Source organism: Agelaius phoeniceus, chromosome 10 (assembly GCF_051311805.1).
Source record: "Agelaius phoeniceus isolate bAgePho1 chromosome 10, bAgePho1.hap1, whole genome shotgun sequence".
Classification (NCBI taxonomy): Eukaryota; Metazoa; Chordata; class Aves; order Passeriformes; family Icteridae; genus Agelaius; species Agelaius phoeniceus.
Window position 1 is genome coordinate 10,202,655 of NC_135274.1, and position 17,932 is coordinate 10,220,586.

General features: G+C 43.8%; 1 protein-coding gene across 1 annotated transcript; it reads left to right on the forward strand.

The window, feature by feature from the left end:
- Positions 1–1,264: 1,264 nt before the first annotated feature.
- KCNE4 (potassium voltage-gated channel subfamily E regulatory subunit 4) lies at positions 1,265–17,370 on the forward strand. The gene is made up of 3 exons (XM_077183852.1): positions 1,265–1,606; positions 14,187–14,404; positions 14,831–17,370. The coding sequence occupies exon 3, from the start codon at positions 14,856–14,858 to the stop codon at positions 15,345–15,347; it is 492 nt and encodes a 163-aa protein (XP_077039967.1). The 5' UTR covers positions 1,265–1,606; positions 14,187–14,404; positions 14,831–14,855; the 3' UTR covers positions 15,348–17,370.
- The last annotated feature ends 562 nt before the right edge of the window (positions 17,371–17,932 follow it).

A 17,932-nucleotide genomic window follows, 5' to 3' on the forward strand; every position in this document is an offset into this window, starting at 1 on the left:
TGACTCAGTTACAACAGCAGTTGCGTGCATGCCTTGGTGATGCAGGATGACTTGGTGAGCAGCAGCGACATTTGTTTTCCTGTGAATTTGGGAATCTCCCACAAGAGCAAAGACCCATGGCTCTGACCTGATTCCCTCACATTTTGGATCAAGAAAAAAGCAATACCTTTCATTATTGTAAAGAATTATCTTCCCAGTCCTATTTTATTTATTTTTGAAAGGATTTTGACTGTCTATTTCACAATAGCAGAGCAGAATAAAAAAATCTTTATCTCTTCTGAATCTATCCTTTGTAGTTTTCCTGCTGTAGGGAGAGGCCTTGACCTCCCTGGAGGTCGTGTTCCTGCTGGGCAATGACCCAGTCGTGTTTTCCTCTCAGTCCTGGAGCCAGTGACATGTCCAGCGACAGAATGAAGGGTGCAAGTCAGAAATCTCCACTTCTCACACCCAGGTATCATCACAACAACCTCAACAAAGTGTGTTGGTTTGGGGTTCTTATCCCTCTTTTATTTGCCTGTATTTTTTTTTCATAGATGTAAGGATTTCTCTGTTTTACCTGTTCTGAAGGCTAATATCAAATTCAGCTGAAATAAGATCTGACACAAACCTACCTGAGGGTAAGAACAGTCTGGTTGCTACAGTGGAGTTTGGACATTTACTGCTCTGTTGGCTTCCTGCAGCAGCCTTGGCATCCATCTCCCTGTGCCCCTGCTCCCTTCCTGCTGAGGTAAAGGCATGGATTGAGTGTTAGCAGTGCAGAGCCTGGCACACACAGCCCTGCAAACGTGGCACCTACTCAGGGTCTGCAGCTCTTGCTCAGACTCACATCCGTGGAACTGATTTCCCCACTGAGGATTTAGTGTTGCAGAAGCAGCAGCATTTCACAAGTGCTGTGATTGCATCCTAGGAGGAGAGTAGGGTCAAAGATAACAGTTTGTTTCAGTCAGAGGGAAATAATGGGGTGAGATGAGGCTGGCTGGAGTTTTTCTGCCTCCCTGCCCTTGTCCATGCTGAGGAGCAGCAGTGCTGGCCAGCCTGTGCAGCAGGGCTTTCCCCAGCCCCAGCCCTGGGATGCTGATCCCAGAAGCTTTGTTCAGGATGAACAGTTCTGCACCTCTGCTCAAATCCTCTGTGCTCTGAACAAAATGGGAAAGCAGCTGAGCAGGGCTGGGGCTGTGCTGTGGGCTTCCAGGGAAGGAGGAGGGACCCAGCTGTGGATGTAAGCAGGGAGAGAGAGCTTGTTAGCACTGGAGGGAGAAACGGGTGGAGGCAGGGGAACCTGTGCTCATGTCTGCTTTTTAAAGTTTAATTGCCCCTGCCAACTCCTAGCAAGTTGTAATTCAAAATTCACAACTCAGATCCCCAGATGATTAAAGTAATGGATTTAGGATTTTATTTTTCTGGTTTCCTGGTTATCTGAGGCATGTAAAAGCCATGGGCTAAACTTAACTTGACTGCTTGCAAGAGCAAGAAGCTTTTCTGTTTTCTTACAGCAGCCTTGGATCCTTCTGGAGTGCTTTGAAAGCCCAGGGCAGAAGATTATTAGCTGATGTTAATGGGAGCCAGAAGTGTGAATGGTGTCTTGGCAACAGCTCAGCTGTGTGAGGTGAGTGTCTCAGTGCTGCAAGGTATCTGATTAAATGGGGGCAGGTGATAACATGGTCCTGCTCAGGAGTGCCTGTGAGTCACACAGAGTGAGTTTTGAGCACCCCCAGTTGTGCACAAATTTCCAGGATTAAAAATCCTGGTACAGAGGAATTGCTGCTTGCTCGGTTTTCCTTGCCCTGTATCTGCCTCCTGGGGTGGAAGCCTCCACCTTTCATCTTTAGAAAGTAATATGGAGTTCATGTAGATGTGAGGGATCCTCATTTGGTTTTTTTGTTATGTTTAGTCCATATTAATTGACCCCACTTTATTGTTGCAACAATAGAAATCCAATATGTTTTGTCTGTGATTTATTTTGTGAACAAACTCGTGCAGTTTTGCCCCTTGTTTTTAAAGCTGGATGAGAACCTCCGCTAAGTTTAGTCCAACAGAAATGGCCCCAGAAATCTGCACTACCTGTGTGCAGTTGGCTCCATTACAATCCCTTATTAATTAAAACGATGGCATCTGGAATCAGGAGTGTGTCCCCTGCCCCCGGTGGCCTCTCCTGCCGGTGCCATGGCAATCTCATCTCCCTGAGCATCGCTGGTAGCCATGGCAACCCGGGCTGGGGCCGTGCAGCTCCCTCCTGCTGGAGCCAGTGCCATCAAGGTGCTGCTGCAGTCCATGGCACTGGCCTGGCACGTGGATTTTTCCATGTGATGATGAACCTCTGTGGCTGTAACTTGACCAGCTCTGAAATGAAAGGTTGAGTAAAATAAGAGAAATTAAATGAAAATGCTAATAAATTAGGGGGCAAAGCCTAGGATCACTTTACTCATAAGGCTTCTAATATCTGTAATTTAGCAAAAGGGCTGCTTTCCTGAGCTCAATTACAGCAAGGCACAGGGCAATTTATTGGAAGTGTCTGAGCACTGGGTACCCAAATTAATGTCTGTGTTTCATTTTCTTTTCTTTCCTTTTTGAGTTTCATCAGACCCTGAAATGGGTAATGGGGGGCAGGATAGAAAGACATGAACCAAACACCAAAAAACCTAAAAAGCCAACTTTGTGTTTTAGTGGTGATCTAAACTTCCCTACCCTGAGATTTCTGATGAGACAGGATCTATCACAGCTCCCACCTGCTGGAAACCTGTTGTGGTTTGTTGGACACCAAAGAGAGTCCATGTGAGCTGTGTTTGAGGGGGTTCTCATGGCAGAGATGTACCAGGACCAGCAAACACTGACCTGTGGGACCTGGAGGTGGCTGCAGAGGGGCAGATTTGTGGTGTTCTGGGGCACAGAGAAGAGGTGACCAGCCCTTGTTGCTGTTGACATCAGTGGGATGTTATGAAGCAATTTGCAGAGTTGAGGTGGTAGGGATCTTTTCTAGAAAAGGATGTAGGTATTAAAGCCAAAGGGCAGAGTATGATTCACCTTACAGAAAAACAAACCAACCCAGCAACTTCAGTGAGGAATGATCTCTGTGTGGGTTTGCTGTGTCCTCTGGAACTGAGAAGCTCCCAGGCTGTGCCTGTGCTGGTTGAGTGCCTGTAATAAAAGAGATATTTTCTTTCCTTAAAATGAAGTGTGCTGGGGGTTGTGAGCTTCCTTCTGGGAACATTTGGGATCCTGTGATGCCTCTCAGCTCAGCCCTGCCTCCTGAGAGAGCTGCAGCAGAGGCAGGTCCTGCCTGCTGCTCCTGCAGATAAGGGTTGGGGTACCCTCAGGGATTTCTGACTTGTGCCTCTCTGAGTGACTCTGCAGCTGCTTTTAGTCCTTCTTGTAACTGGAAGAGATTAATTCTGTTTTATTCACCCCCACATCATGCAGGAGTCCAGAACAAGTTGGTTCTGCCCTTGTCATCTCAAACTTGCACCCTGGCACAGCTCATCACTGGCAAGCTTGTGCTGTTTGCATTTTAGTTATGGTCTGTAGTAATCTTCAGATCCTGATATTGAAAAAAAAAAAAAGCCTTTATAATAGACCAAAACATTGATGGAGTTTATTTTTTTTTCCTTGTTAGTTCTTGGGTTTAGAAAAAAATAATGACATATTTTGATTTGTTGGTTGGTTCAGCAGCAAATCATAAAGCTTAATTGCCAAAACTCCTTAATCCCAAAGAACTGGCTTTTAATTTTTTGTGAGGTTTTTTCCCATGGTTCTTTTTTTACTTATTCTGCTAGCTAATCCTAATGCTGTTAAATCTGCATTCACTCTTTCATTTAAATCTGTTATTTACAAATGGAAATGAATTCAGATTAGTATTTTCTTGGTCTGTGTTCCAATCCTAATAGGATATACTAAGCAACGAGGACCTGAGCAGGGAACCTTCCAGAATAGATGCACTCTGCTTTCAAATGAACAACTATTTAAAATGAGAAATTCTGACTAAATCATGGGTGAACTCTCAGGAAAAGGGGCAGAGTTAGGAGCTGGAAGCACAGACCATGGTTGGAAGCATTCCTGGAATGTCCCCAGTGCTGGTGGTGTGGGGAGCAAGGGGCTGAGCTGCACCCCAGGGAAATCTGGCAGAGAGAGTTCATTTTTGGGGGGAAGGAAGGAACTGCTTTGGGCAGCTCTTCCTTGAAGGGAGGTGTTGGGAAAGCACTTGGAAGCCTGCAGAGCTGTCCCAGCCCAGAGTGCTTCCCAAATGTATGGGGTGTGATTGATATCTCAGGGTCAGAAAAATCTGAGGTATTTAGCTCCAGAAAAACACAGTCCTGCCCCAGCACAAACACAGCCACTTGGTTTGATGTGACACATTGTGTTCACAGCCAGTAATGTCAGAGAAAAGGCACAGAAGGCATGGACAAGTGCAAGGATGTGTACTGAGTGCACATGAGTGTTTTTTCAGAGTATTTTAGTGTTATTTAAAATCTTTTTTCTATCTCACTTCCCACCCTCGAAGATAATAGGTTGATTTTAGAGAGCTTTTAAGGAGATGCTCTGGCAACCTGGTTTTTGAAGGACTGATTGTGAAAATGAGATAACTGGGGAGAAATCAAAGGCGACAAGAGCCACAGAGGGAGAAGGTGGTGGGATGTTTAACTCAGAAGGTGGCAAGCCCAGAAATGAAGGCAAGGACCACGTGAGTGCCAGTGTTCAAAGCAATGGCTTCCAGTTTGGATTTCAGTTCACAGTGGAGGATTTTGTGTAGGAGAGCAGGCTGTGTCCTCTTGTCCTTGTACTCCACAGAGCACAGAGCTGAGCCCGGGGGACACAGGGACCCAGCCAAATCCTGTGGGGTGCCTGGAGGGAACAAACCCCTCCTGGGCTGTGGTTGAGCTGGACTGGAGGTCAAAACCACACAGAGAGAGTGCTGGGGGTATGGGTAGGTCCTGTGTGAGAGAGGTTTTGGGGCAGGGAAAGGGAGCAGGCAGCTGGAAAACTCGGGGAGTTGATGCTTTGAGCGCATCCCGTGCCAGGGCAGGAGGAGTTGGGGCATGCTGGGGCTGGGTGAGCAAGCAGTGCTTCTGAAAACCAACACAAACCTTCCACAGCCCATGTGGCTGTGAAAGTGGGCAGCAGGATGTTAAACACTCATCATTCTTCCAGGAGCCCTGCTGAAGAAAGCAGCTGATGGACTCCTTGCAAGGAGAGCACAGCCCCTGCTGGGCTGAGCCTTTCTGGCTGCCAGGGCACTGCTCCTCTTCCCCAGGTGGGTGATTTATGGCAGCAACCACCACACATCAAGAGCTATATTGCAAATAATGCAGCAGTTATGTTGCTTTCAGGAACTCCTTTAACAGTGCAGTTTAAGAATTGACAGGTACTCCATGATTCTGGAGCATTGAAATGCTCGTGAAGGAGTCAGGAAATGTTGTAAGTTAGGCTACACAAAATTCTTTAGTTATGTGACTCAAAGAAACATTTATTCATTCTATGTGTTTAGATGGAATTTTTTTGTATTTCCCATCTGCAACAGGAATGATTTTTTTTCTTCAAATACACTGCATTTCCAGAGCTTGTTGGGAAAGCACAAGGTCTCCTGTATCTGTGCAGAACTCCCCACTTCCTGTCACTTCCTAGTTTCAAGTGAAATACCAACCTCATATGAAAAGACCACACAAGACCACATGTTGTTTACTTTGGGCTGATTATTCACATGTTACAAGCAGCCAAGAGAGGAAGAGAGAGTTTTCCTCTAAGTTCTAAAAGCACAATTCCATCAAAACAATGGTTATCTTTGCTTTAACAAATTTTTTTCATGTCTGCCCACTGAGATATAAAAGATTGCATTTGAAAAATACATTCCCTCTGGGTGTTTTTTTTATCATTTGTGAGTAAACCACCCTGTCTAGAGTAGGTATTTTTTATTGCTAAATTTCTTTTCTTTGGTATAATTTTTTAATAATCCATTTGGGAATTTAGTTTGGATTCCTTTGATCAGCCTTGTTGCACTGTGGGTGTGTGCTCTGTCCTGTTTCTGTCCCCCACATGGCACAGGGGCAGCTTGCCATGGCTGCTGTGGGCACAGACCCAGCAGGATGAGGAATGTGGCAGGGATTCCCAGGGGCTGCACACTTGGTTCATTTGATGCCAGTGCAACCCCCTGGGTGTGCCTGATCTGCAGGGGGGCACTCACAGCAATGCTGAGGAGATGGCAGGAGGGCTTCTCCTTGGGCTTTCCCAGCTCCCGTGCAGCTCCTCCCAAGTGTTTTTCATGCAGGAGGTATGGGAGGGTTCAGGGGCTGTTACATTAGCCAAGGTCCTGGTAGTGGAGGATTAGATTATTCAGACTCCATCTCTTGTCCACACAAGGCTGAATCCAGCTTGTGTTAACAGGACTGCTTGTGTTAACTGAAGGAAATGAAGTTCTCCTAACAGTTAAGAAGAAAGAAATGCTGTCCTGTTAGAGCTGGCATGGTCCTGCATTGCTCACAGCCCATTCTCTACATTATGCATTCAGGGACCCTTTCCCTGCACTCTCACAGCTGTGGCTATGAGGACTAATACCAAAACACTGAAACACAGGAACAAATCTTAGCCTCAGGTTCAGAAAACACAGTTTAGTGCTTTCCCTCCTTGCCTGGCAGAACCCCTCCCTTTGGAGAGGATGCATGTGCTGTTGCTGCCTCTTTGTATACCTTCTGTCCTCTCTGCTGTACACCTGGGGCTCATCCTATTGTTGCTCTTTACACCCCAGATTGCTATTTTGCTCCTTTTGTTGTGTTTCCAAAGCAGACTTTTGGAACAAGAATACAAATAGCTGTTCTGAGTATTTTAAAAAGTGAATGCTTTAAAAAGTGAATACAGTCAACAGATGCCAAGATGTAATAGATCAAACTGAAGTGCTATCTTGGTTGCTTCAGCTGGAAAGGGACTGCTGTTGAGAACAGCAGTGATGTAATCTAAGCTGTATTTGAAATCCCATGAAGATTCAGGTCAACAGGGTTGAGAGCTGAAATTAATGGATGCTTGCTGTAACAGCTACAGTTAAACGGGGAGATTTCCCAACCAAAACTCAGAGGGAGTGCTACAAACACACATGGTGAGGAGTGCCTGGTGTTGTAGAAAAGTGAATATCAGAGGGAGAGGGCTCAACATCTGGAGCTCATGTGAAAATGAAAAGCTTGCAAGCGCCGAAGGTCGCAGTGACCTGGGATGTTATCCTGACATGGCTGTGAAACAAGGAAGGGCTGCTTCTTTCTTTGTGATCTCATTTAGTGGGATTGGAAGAAATAACAATGAAAAAAAATGTGGGTTGTTCCTCTAAGGTCTTGCAAGTGCTTTGGCTGTGGCTGGGCTGGATTTGTGCTACTGTGATAGCATTCACTGTTCCTTTCATCTCTGCCCTGCACTGTTTCTGGGAGAGGAGAGTGAATCTCCCCCTGCATGTGTTTTCTGTCCTTGGGAGGGTGGAAGATCACTGTGACACTCAGGTTGTAGTCTTTACTTTATGGTGTGAGTTCCTAAAAGGGTAGAAGTGTTTTTGTAGTAAATGCCATGATGATCTCCTCTGTTTCCAATCTCTTTTGAATGCTGTGTTTTCAAGAGCAGTGTTAGAACTTGATAGGAAGTACCCCTTAGAACTGGCAGGCATTTTAACCTTAGGGCAGGAAAATAGACACAGACCATGCTGGAAGCCAAATCCTGCTGGATTCAGGGAGGGCTCTGGGCATGTCTGAGGAAGAGCTTGCATTGTTAAATGTTGACGTCTTCACCGTTCCTTGATGTATGAAAATTAAACCCACAATGCTGTGGCTTAGTGGGACTAAGCAAGAGCTGTCTCCTTGATTTCAGAGTCTGTGGTTTCCCTCATGATTAAGTTTTTGTCTCTTTTTCTTCTCAAATTCTCTGAAGTGCTTTGAGAATGGTTACACCTCTGAACGTGGGCAAGTGAACTCACTGCATGTGTGAACCTTGCCCTGTTCATTTCATGGGAGAGGATCCTGCTCCCCTGCTCTCCTTGGCTTCCAAATATCATTGTTTCTAAACAGCTCAATGCAGAATTACCATGCCATGCTGGGCTTCTCCACAGCCCACAGAACTGAGGAGGAGGAAGAGATTACCTAGGGTGAGACAGGAGCTTCTCTGAGTGGTGGCAGGTGATGTGTGGCTGCTCCTACTCACGAGGGCAGCAGGGTCCCAGCTGCTGGGAACCCATTCTAACAAAATTTTTCCTGGCATGCTTTCCTATGTGATCTCTGCTTGTGTTTAACTGGACAGCTGGATGTTTATCAGTGCCTCCATCAGCTTTCTACTTATGCTGGGCAAGCAGCTCTTAACTTTTCCAATGGTCTTTAGTTTATGACCTGTAGTCAGGTGAGGGCTCAAGTTGAGCACTTGAATATTTTCAGTGGTTTTGTCCCCTTTATTTCTTATGCTTAGCAATTACTGTCATTGCTGAATTTCTCTTGTAGTAGAAAGTCTTAAAATTAACAAACAAAAAAAAGAAAATAAGAAAAATCTTAGATCTTCATGCTGCATGCAGAGGAATTTTTCAAAAGCTCTATAAATATTGATACATACCTCCCTATCTAAAATTTTTTTGTTGAAAAGCCTTCACTAATGTGAATCAAAGTGCTGATTCTGAGCAGATTAGGGCTAGAAGCTGTTCAGGGAGAATGAATGGACCTAAATAAGAACCATAGCTGGGAGAGCAAGAACTCTCTTTGCTAAACAGAAAGAATTGTGTGTTTGGGTTTGCCAGTGAATTTCTCCTAAGAACTGCTAATCACATTGAAAGGCTCTTTGATTTTTTTTTTTTTTTTTTTTTTTTTTTTTTTTTTTTTTTTGTGGCATCCAGAATTTAGTATTTTGCTTGCTGTTTTGGATCCAAATAGAGCAAATATGTTGAACACAGTTGAGCTGTACAGAGCAGCTGAATCTACTACTTGACTCCAAAAGCAAAGTAAGCTTTGAGTTAATTTTGTTTTTAAAGGTAGTGCATCCAACAGATAATTATATTTGGCAGAAGAAAAAGTAAAGGAAAAAGAAAAAAAAGTATTTTCAAATCAAGCATCACTACACTCACTGTGCCACATCAAAAGAAAAGGGTAGGATAATGTGAAGTATAGGTTTCATTTTATTGCATGGAAAGCTATGTTGATAAAATAACTTTGTAATCTGTCTTAGATACAGGAAACAGAATTGAGGCTGTGATGACTTTGAAATCAGATTCTCACATTAACCACTGAAAAGTTTGTAATTTTTTAATGTAATTTCTGGTTATTGCTATCATGAGAGTTACCTGTTTGAACTCTTTTCCCAGTCACTCCTAGCTTTCTGAAATTCAATTTAGAGGTTGAAAAGGAATGCTTCTCCAAAATTCCAAGACTCTCACAAAACATGCCTTACAGTAAATGCTAAATTTAGTCTGAACTGTTATTACAGATATCATTGAAGTTTTCTGTTGCTTGTCATCTCTCAGAATCTGAAACCATTTGCCTTTACAGATCTTTGTGTGCTTGGAGAGCAATTGCACACTCCAGACTTGGCTTCTGGGAAATCTCTTGCCACTGCTAGAGCTGAGACTGTGAGTGCAGATGGTCACCTGTGAGATGCTGCTAAATCCTGTATTTGCTTCTATTAATTAAATTTTTTTTTTGCTACCCTGTGTGCAGAGAAGTCATGAAAAATTTCAGATTTCATGAATATGGATCTGCTATAAAGGTTAAACAAAATTCAAATTAAAGCAAACTAAAGTCTGAAGTTGGAAAGGAGGCTGATGCATGATTCTTCTGGAGTTATATTTGCATGTTTTCCCTAGTGAAGGGTGTAAGGTAACAAGGCAGAGCTGTAGCATTTTACTAAGTTTTTTATAGTTAATAACAGATCAGACCATTACTCCCATTTAGCATCCAGATGGCAACACAGCATATTATGGATGACAGTGAGGAAATTGCCATCTTCCTCTAGAAATTGCTCATGTCAAGTTTATGAAGAATGTCATCTATTTCTGCAGTATGAAAAATAAGGGAGAGTGATGGAAAATGACACTGAACCTGGAGCCATGTGCCAGTGGCTCAGATGCCAGCCCAGCCCTGGTGCCTGTGGCCACAGTGGTTGTTGCCTTTTTGGGTGGTGCTACCCTGCTGTGCCTCCCAGCACAAGAAATTTGTAGGTATTATCAGATTAATTGTGCTTAAGTGGCTGAACTGATGAGGCATGGAGGCATGAAGAGCACATAGTAAAGGTCATAAATTTCATCCTGTTATTGCACTTAACAGTGAGGAGGCATGGGGCTTGTGCTGCTTCTGCCCCTCACTGCCTGCTCTGGGGGTGTGTGTACTGCTGCTTTTGAATGAGCTTTTATTCCAGCACGCTCACAGGCTTCACTGAGCTGCACAGGACTCGAAAGGAGCAGCTGCTGATGTTTGTTTTAGGAGAGGCAGTGCCAGTAACTTTAGGGGGCTTAGGCTCAGGTGCTCAGTGAAGTGTGTGTTTTGCAGCAGGACTCAAAGTCAGTGTGAACATCTCAGAGTGGCACATCCTTAAATGCAAGACCAGATAAGGACCACAAACATCTATCTTATCATGTCTTCCTTTATGGTATCAAAAGCAGCTCCAACTTTAATTGAAGTAATATGTATGAGTAAAATATATTGATCATCTGTTTGATCACCATTGGTTGGTTGTCCTTTGCCAAATGTAGTGTCTGGAAGGTGTAAATCAAAAATAATACTTGCATGGCAAAACTCTCCTTTCCTTTTTCCTCTAGCAGTAAATTATCAAACATTTACTTCCATTAAATGTTCAGGAAGAAAAAAACCCAACTCCTCTGTGCTTCCTGTTTCTCTTTTCTTTTTTTTTCAGATGATAACTCTAAAAAAGCACATTCTTGGGTATTCTTTAGAGTGGTCCTGTCAGCAAACACTCATCAAACAGGCTCAGCTTCCCACAGGAGCTGGCCCTTTAACAGTTGTTTGGTGTCTTTATTCTTATTAGCTCACTAACTGGGGCAAGAAAGAGAAATGCAGCATCAGAGCACGGACTATGCCCGTAATGAAGGGTTAGGCATATATTTTCCATGGCAGCCTGCAGAGTCATCTGGGTCTCTAAGGAGGTTTCATGTTGTCTTCATAATAGATTCTGTCTTTGTTCAGTTTTCTGACTGTCCTCAAATTTTTATTTGGAGAAAGGGCTCACATTATATGATCCCTTAAGCCATGTTGTGAATTCCTGCCCCGTGGGATGCCTCGAGCCTCAACGTTTGCGTCCTTTGGTGACGGAGGTTGCTGCCACAAAAGGCTCTCTAGGAGACAGGGACCTTGAGAAAAAAAATCTGGCATCAACAACTATGTTGTGACCTTTTCATTGTTGGAGTGCCTGGCTGTTGCTCTGCTTTATTGGCCTGAATGTTTTCCAAAGGGGGAATATGGAAGGTGGTAGCAGCAGCACAAGGATTATTCTTAAATGTTATAGCCTTGTTTGGGACGGGTGCAAAGAAGGTGGAGAGGAACAGGTGAGTGGCAATTGCTGAAAGCATAAGAGATGTGTACGTGAAATTTAAGGGAAAATTCTCTGGAGTTTGAGGAAAATAATTGGTCTGAAAGGAAGAAAGAAAGAGACATCAAAAAAGAAGTAGCTAGCAAGCTTAACTTTAAAATAAGTTATTTCAAATTAGGCAAAATTTTTGCTGTGATCAATGGCTTTACAATATAATTTTCAGCAAATATAGTTTTGAAACACAAACTAAAGCTCCAGTTTTTAATTTTGTAGGTCTTGTGTTTAGACAAAAAATATAGTTTCTACAGAGTACAGCTTGAGAAAGCTGACTGATGGCATCAGTAAGCAAGTGGCATAGGTTTTTCAGGTGATAATTCCCAATGTCTTTCTATCCCTCCTCTTCAAGTCTATAGAAGGCTCAGGAATTCCTTGCAGGCCTTTTTAAAATTAAACTGTTTTTAAGAACCAGGGGCTAACAGATGGAGAAGAGCTGTCATCAACTAGCCAAAGTAAACATAGTTGCAAAGAGTTTTCGTCAATAACTCTGCAGAATTATGCAACCCAGTCATCTTTCAGTTAAACTTTTGGGGAATTGCATAAATCTATGCAATACAGCAGTATTCCTGTATTCCAGTTAGGTGCTCCAGTTCTTCTTGGTAATTTTGTACAGTTTCCCCTACATGAAGAACCCAAGGGTTTGGAGCAAATAAAGGAGTCTGTTTGCACATGCAGGTGCCTGCAGAAGAGCTGGTCTGCCCCTGCTCTGCTGGGAGCCCAGGGCTGTCTGTGCCCCTGGCTGTGCCTTTGTGTCCAGGTGAGGGGTGACACTGATGACAGGCTTTAGTTGGTTTTGTTCCTGGGATCAAGCAACTTCCAAGAGGGTTTCATGGGCAGAGAGAAAGGATTTTTCCTTGTACTGAACCAGTTTTCATTGACCCAACAATGCAAGGCACTTCCTCACAAGTCTGTGAAAGTCCTGCATGAGAAGGTGTTGCTAAAATCTGACATGTTGTCTTTAATTTTTCAACCCCCAAATTTCCAGAGCTGAATGGGGAGAGCAGATATCACATGGAGCTGAGAAAGTTGTGAAGTAAATATTCCCTAAAGTTAGCTAGAAAATCCAGAGACTTGCTCTGGGTTCTGCTTTAGCCTACAGTTGATGTGCTCTTGTTGCCTGCTCGGTAATTTGTCGGGAACAGGGAAGAAGAATTCAGACTTGGCAAGCTGGTGCTGCAGACAGATTTTGTCAGATGAAATCCCAGTAGACGTTAGCCCAACATCAACAGCTCCTGAGCTATCACATGGGAATGCACAGGGAGATAAAACCAACATCCTAAGGGGAGGATCCTCTATTTTAAGGTGCAGAGAGGGCAATCTGGCTAATGTAATTTTTTCCTTTCTTTCTGTAGTCGTTCAGAGAAATGATGGAAAATGCTGGTTCCAAACACAGATGCAATCCTGTCTTTTCTCGAATGCTCAGCTACATCTAAAGTTGCTTAACTTCTCTCTCTTGCCTTTTCTTACATGTGAAGAGAAGTTAATCCTCTCTGCCTTTACCTCAGAGGGATTGTAAGGGCAGAGTTTGGAAAAGAATTTGCTGTCTATGCAAAGAATCCAAAAGTGACTGCAGGGAAAAAAACCCCAGACCTACCGTTGGGAAACTCCAGCACCAGTCCACTGCTTTCTGGAAGTGGAGTGTTCTGTTACATAAACATCCTTGAAGCTTTGCAGAAGGGGTGACATTCACATGTGGGCCCTGACTAATTGGGCTTTGTGTGTGAGGAACGGGGATGGAGAGGATAAGGAAATGAAATCCCCAAGGTGCAAGCTGGGCCTCCTTCTTCCCATGGCCTGGGCTGTTGCTTACGTGTTGAAGGGGGTCTCAGAGCCTCCTGTGCCACGGAGCTGATGACTGGGAACTCTGTGGGCCCTGCAACCCAGGCTGCACCCAAACTCCCCAGTGGGCTGCGAGGTGTCCTGCTCTGCCCAGCAGCCTGCAGCAGTGGCTCAGAGAGCTTCCCTCTGCCCAGGAGCTGCTAAGGTCCCTTTGTGCTTAAATCATCATTAACTCAGTGGCCCAGGCCTTTATTTAGGCATAATATCCTGCACACAGCATTAACTCTTAGCTGCTTCTAGGGAGGCAAAATGCAGCTGCACACTTCAGGAGCTCCAAGTTGCTCCCTGGAGGAGTCTGCACCCTTCCAGTGATGATGTGGAGAATCAAGACCCCACAGTTGCTGCTTTGATGCCCAAAGTTAGGCAGCACCAGCACCCATCCACCCAAAACTCACTCCAGACTCAGGGCCCAGCTCTCCCCAGCCCCTCACCTTGTGGCAAAGTGGAGCTGCAGCGTGAGTTGAAAGTCACCACTTTGTTCTGCACACACTCTCCAAAGCTTTGCCACTAGTACTGACCAAACAAAATAACTTGTTTCCTCCTCTGTCTCTTTAGAGAAATCTCTGTATAGCAGACATGTAAATAACTTGGTAGTGTCTGCTATAAAATTCACATGTATATTTTTCTATATGTTATGACAAACACAGAATAACAATCTGCAGGTTTTCCATTCTGTGTATCAGCTCTCAGGGCAAGAGGTCAGATTTAGCAACTGGGATGTTAAAGGAGCAGATTCACAGGCTGAAAAAGCCAGTGTGGAACTGGTTAGTAAAGAGTAAATTCTGAATTCCCAAGTCTTTTTCTTTTCACAGCTGTTAAGAGTTCAGTGGGTTGAACTGCAATCCTTCAAGTTCATCTGTTGACTCCAACACAAAACTATTATAAACTGTGCCTCTAAAACACGTGATGAAACATTTCTTGAGAGCTATTTATTCCAACTGCAGCAGAGGAAAGTTTTCAGAACACCCAGCATTTGGTAGAGGAAAGGTCTCTTGAGCTTTGCAAAAGGAGGAATTATTTGCATACTGGCGTAAGTTGCTTTTTGATTATTTTTTTTTCCTACATCACTGAACAAAATAATACTTCTAACTTTCCCCCACCGTGGAAACATGATCAAGTAGTACAAAACTATATTTAAGTGCCTAGCAGAGAATTTCTATATTGTTTTCTTTTTTTAATCATATGGATTGGGGTTTTATAATTCAGCATTGAATTCAAGATAATTTAATATTATGTGTTTTCTTTCTTTTAATGTTTTCTGTATCTGAATAAGAGTTCATTCACTGACAGTACTAATGCAGAGGTATAATAGACTGAGATCTTGAATCAGGTGTGGGGTTTGCAAGCTTATAATTACGAGGAATAAGGAAGAGTTTGGGGTAAACTTTTCCAGGTGTTTCTTTTACAACTTTGCTCTGAAGTTTGATCTTACATATCCATTTACATTCTCCTCTAGGCTTAGCTCTGGTAAAACTCTTTCCATGCTGAAGATGGACCATGCAAATGTGACCCAAGCTATGCTTGATGCTGAATCCCCCAGCGCAGAGAAGAACAACAGCAATGAGTATTTTTACATTCTGATTGTCATGTCCTTCTACGGGATCTTCCTGATAGGAATAATGCTTGGCTACATGAAATCCAAAAGAAAAGAGAAGTCATCCCATTTGCTTCTGCTCTACAAAGATGAGGAGAGGGAGTGGGGGGAAGCTGTGAAGCCTCTACCAGCCGTGGCAGGGCTGAGATCCGTGCAGATCCCCACGATGCTGAACATGCTGCAGGAGAGCATGGTGCCCTCCCTGTCCTGCGCCATCTGCTCCATGGAAGGCAGCAGCGTGAGCTCCGAGTCCTCCTCCCCAGACGTGCACTTCACCATCCAGGAGGAAGTGCTGGATTCTGAGCTGGGGGAAGTGTCAGAAACGCCCCTCAACGAGAGCAGCGAGGGCTCTGTGGAAAACCTCCAGAAGAACTCCTAGCACTCGCAGGGCTCCCCTGATCAGCTGCCAAAGTGTGAGTGGAGCTCCCACCAAGAACTTGTGGCTCTGCTTTTCTGCTCTCCAATGAACTCTGAACAGGTATCTGTGCTCCTGGGCCCAAGGTGTTCCTGAGAGCTGGCAGGACAAGGAAGCAGTGGTACCCAACTTTAAAGTGTGACTTGCACATTATTGGGTTGCTTAATTTTATTTTTTCCATTATTATTTCTTACTATGAAAGCTAAGAACATGGTGAATATATATGTATTTTCTAACGAGGTAATTATTACTGGCATGTCTCTGCATATTTCAGAATTCTGTAAATATCTGGGAAATGTTTGGGGAAGTTACCCTCATGCAATTGCCTGGTTCTTAAAGATGATGCGTAATGCTCATTCACACAAAGCTGTGATGGACTAGAAATACTCTTACTGTGTTTTTCTTATGACAAACCACAGCCAGCAGCACATTTGCTCAATGAGGCCTCAAAAGCTGAAAATTTGTTGATGCTGTACTTGAAGGGAGATTGCAGCATGGCTGGAGACTGGCTTTAGGTACAGAAAGATTGAAAGACAAGGCAGAAATAAAGAGGCACTGAGTTCCTGTGCAGTTTGTAGAGCCTGGCTCCAGACCCATGACACTTCTCTGTGTCTTTGCTGAAGTTATTCAAGCACTGGCTGGGTCAGGTTCACCACCTTCTGCTGCAATCCAGCCTGTGACTCAGTTACTAACAGGAAAGGTGGTTTCATTTTTTGCTTTTGTGTTTTTTAAAGACGTGTACCTTTGGTCGCTAAAGGCAAAGATCTGTACGTTAAAGGAGAGGTTAAAAGATCTTTGTTACAGGCTGTAAGACGCAGAAAGGCTCCAACAGATGCTGCTCTGTTACGCCCCCTTCAAAAAGAGGTGGAATTCTGAATGGAATTTAACCTAGCAAGGGTGAATTCCTGGCCCCACTGAAATCAGCAGCTGAGACAGGGACCAGCACAAGATTTTGTGTTTCTCTGTTGGAGTTAAATTCTCTGCTTGAGGTCAGTAAAATTGTACCCATTTACATCATTAAAGAATTTAGACTTTCTGCTCTATTTAAGCCGGTGTAGGTAAGCATTGTGTTACATCTTTTTTTTAATCAGCTCTCATGTGACACATGCATTTCTATAAAGCTGTTAGTAACTAGTTTTTCAAACCACCACAGACTTCCCCCTCCCCCAGTTTAATGGTACTGTGACATTTTTCAAATGCTCATGAAATTTGTTGCTAAATTATTGCACTTTTACAAGAAGTAAAAATTAATACAAAGAAGAAAATTAATATTTCAATCATACCTTATATTTTATAATAACTTATTACAGTGTTTTGATTAGTTTCGAAGCATGAGGGCTGAAGAGCCTGAGTCTAAAGCATTGCACAGCAAAATATTTGCAAAATGTCTCCACATATTTCCTGCACTAAAATAGCTCTGTGATTTATCCACTGGCATTAGAGCTTGAGAGACAGCTCGAAAAACATGAATGCAGAAGGGCAGAGATGAACTGCAGCCAGAGTGTGCAGTGCTGCTGGCTCCGGGGAGGGCTCAGAGGGTTAATGGATGCAGGATCAGGGATCTCTGTCTGTCTGAGCACAGCAGAACAAAGGCTCCATTGTGCTCCTAAGGCTGATTGGGGCACACGAAGGCAGTGGGAGTTTTTCCATTGGCTTCACTGAACTTTGGATCAGACCATATAAAGCTTTTTGGTAGATTTACTCTAAAAGGGGCTGTTTTAAGTTTGAAAGGAGCCAAATTAAGTTTGGCACTTTGCCTGGAATCACTTGAATCCTGAAACTTTCCAAATGAGACTGACATGTACAAGTTGTCACATTTTCCATTGCTTTCTCCTTCGTCCTTTACTTTTGGTATAAATGTATTTGTATCTGTAAAAAACTGATGTATATAATTCCTAACATCGAGTTGTATATAATTGTCTCATGTATTTAAAGTTTATTGCTTCTACTGGCACTAATTTTATTTAAATAAAGAAACACATTTCCTGGAAAAGTCTCCATGTTTGTTCACTACGTCAAATAGATTTCCAGTAACGAGACTGGGCACAATTCCTGCAGGATCCTTTTCTGAGCCTCTTTTTGAAATGATTCCTTGAGCTTTGCAGTCCTGCAGCATCATGGGCTGGCTGCAGGGCTGGGCCTGGTGCTCCCCATCCACCTTTGGTCCCTGTTGGCAGCCAGCACACTCAGGGTGTGAGTGAGTGCCAGCAGGGCCACAGGGATCCCCTTCTGCAAAGACCTGGGGTGCTGGGGAGGCTGCAAAACTGCTATGGAAACTTGTGGTGCTTATTCAGCCTCTGGATGTGTCTTCATTTTGGGTTTCAGAGTTAGATTTGCAGTGTAGCAAATTGAGTGGGGTAGGGTTGAGGTCATGGACGAGTATCTGACACAGATCTCTGATCCCACTGGATTTCCACTGGCTTTGTCACAAGCTTTGACCCTGGGTCTCACTGCTGCTCTGTCATTCCCAGTATTACAGAGAGAGGAGGTTTTCAGAATCTGCCTCCCTAAGAAAGGTGTAAATGTTTAGAGGCAACTTTGAGCTTCCC

Excerpts from the sequence above, each read along its gene's own strand:
- KCNE4 (XM_077183852.1), top strand. The coding sequence starts at position 14,856 with ATGCTGAAGATGGACCATGCAAATGTGACCCAAGCTATGCTTGATGCT.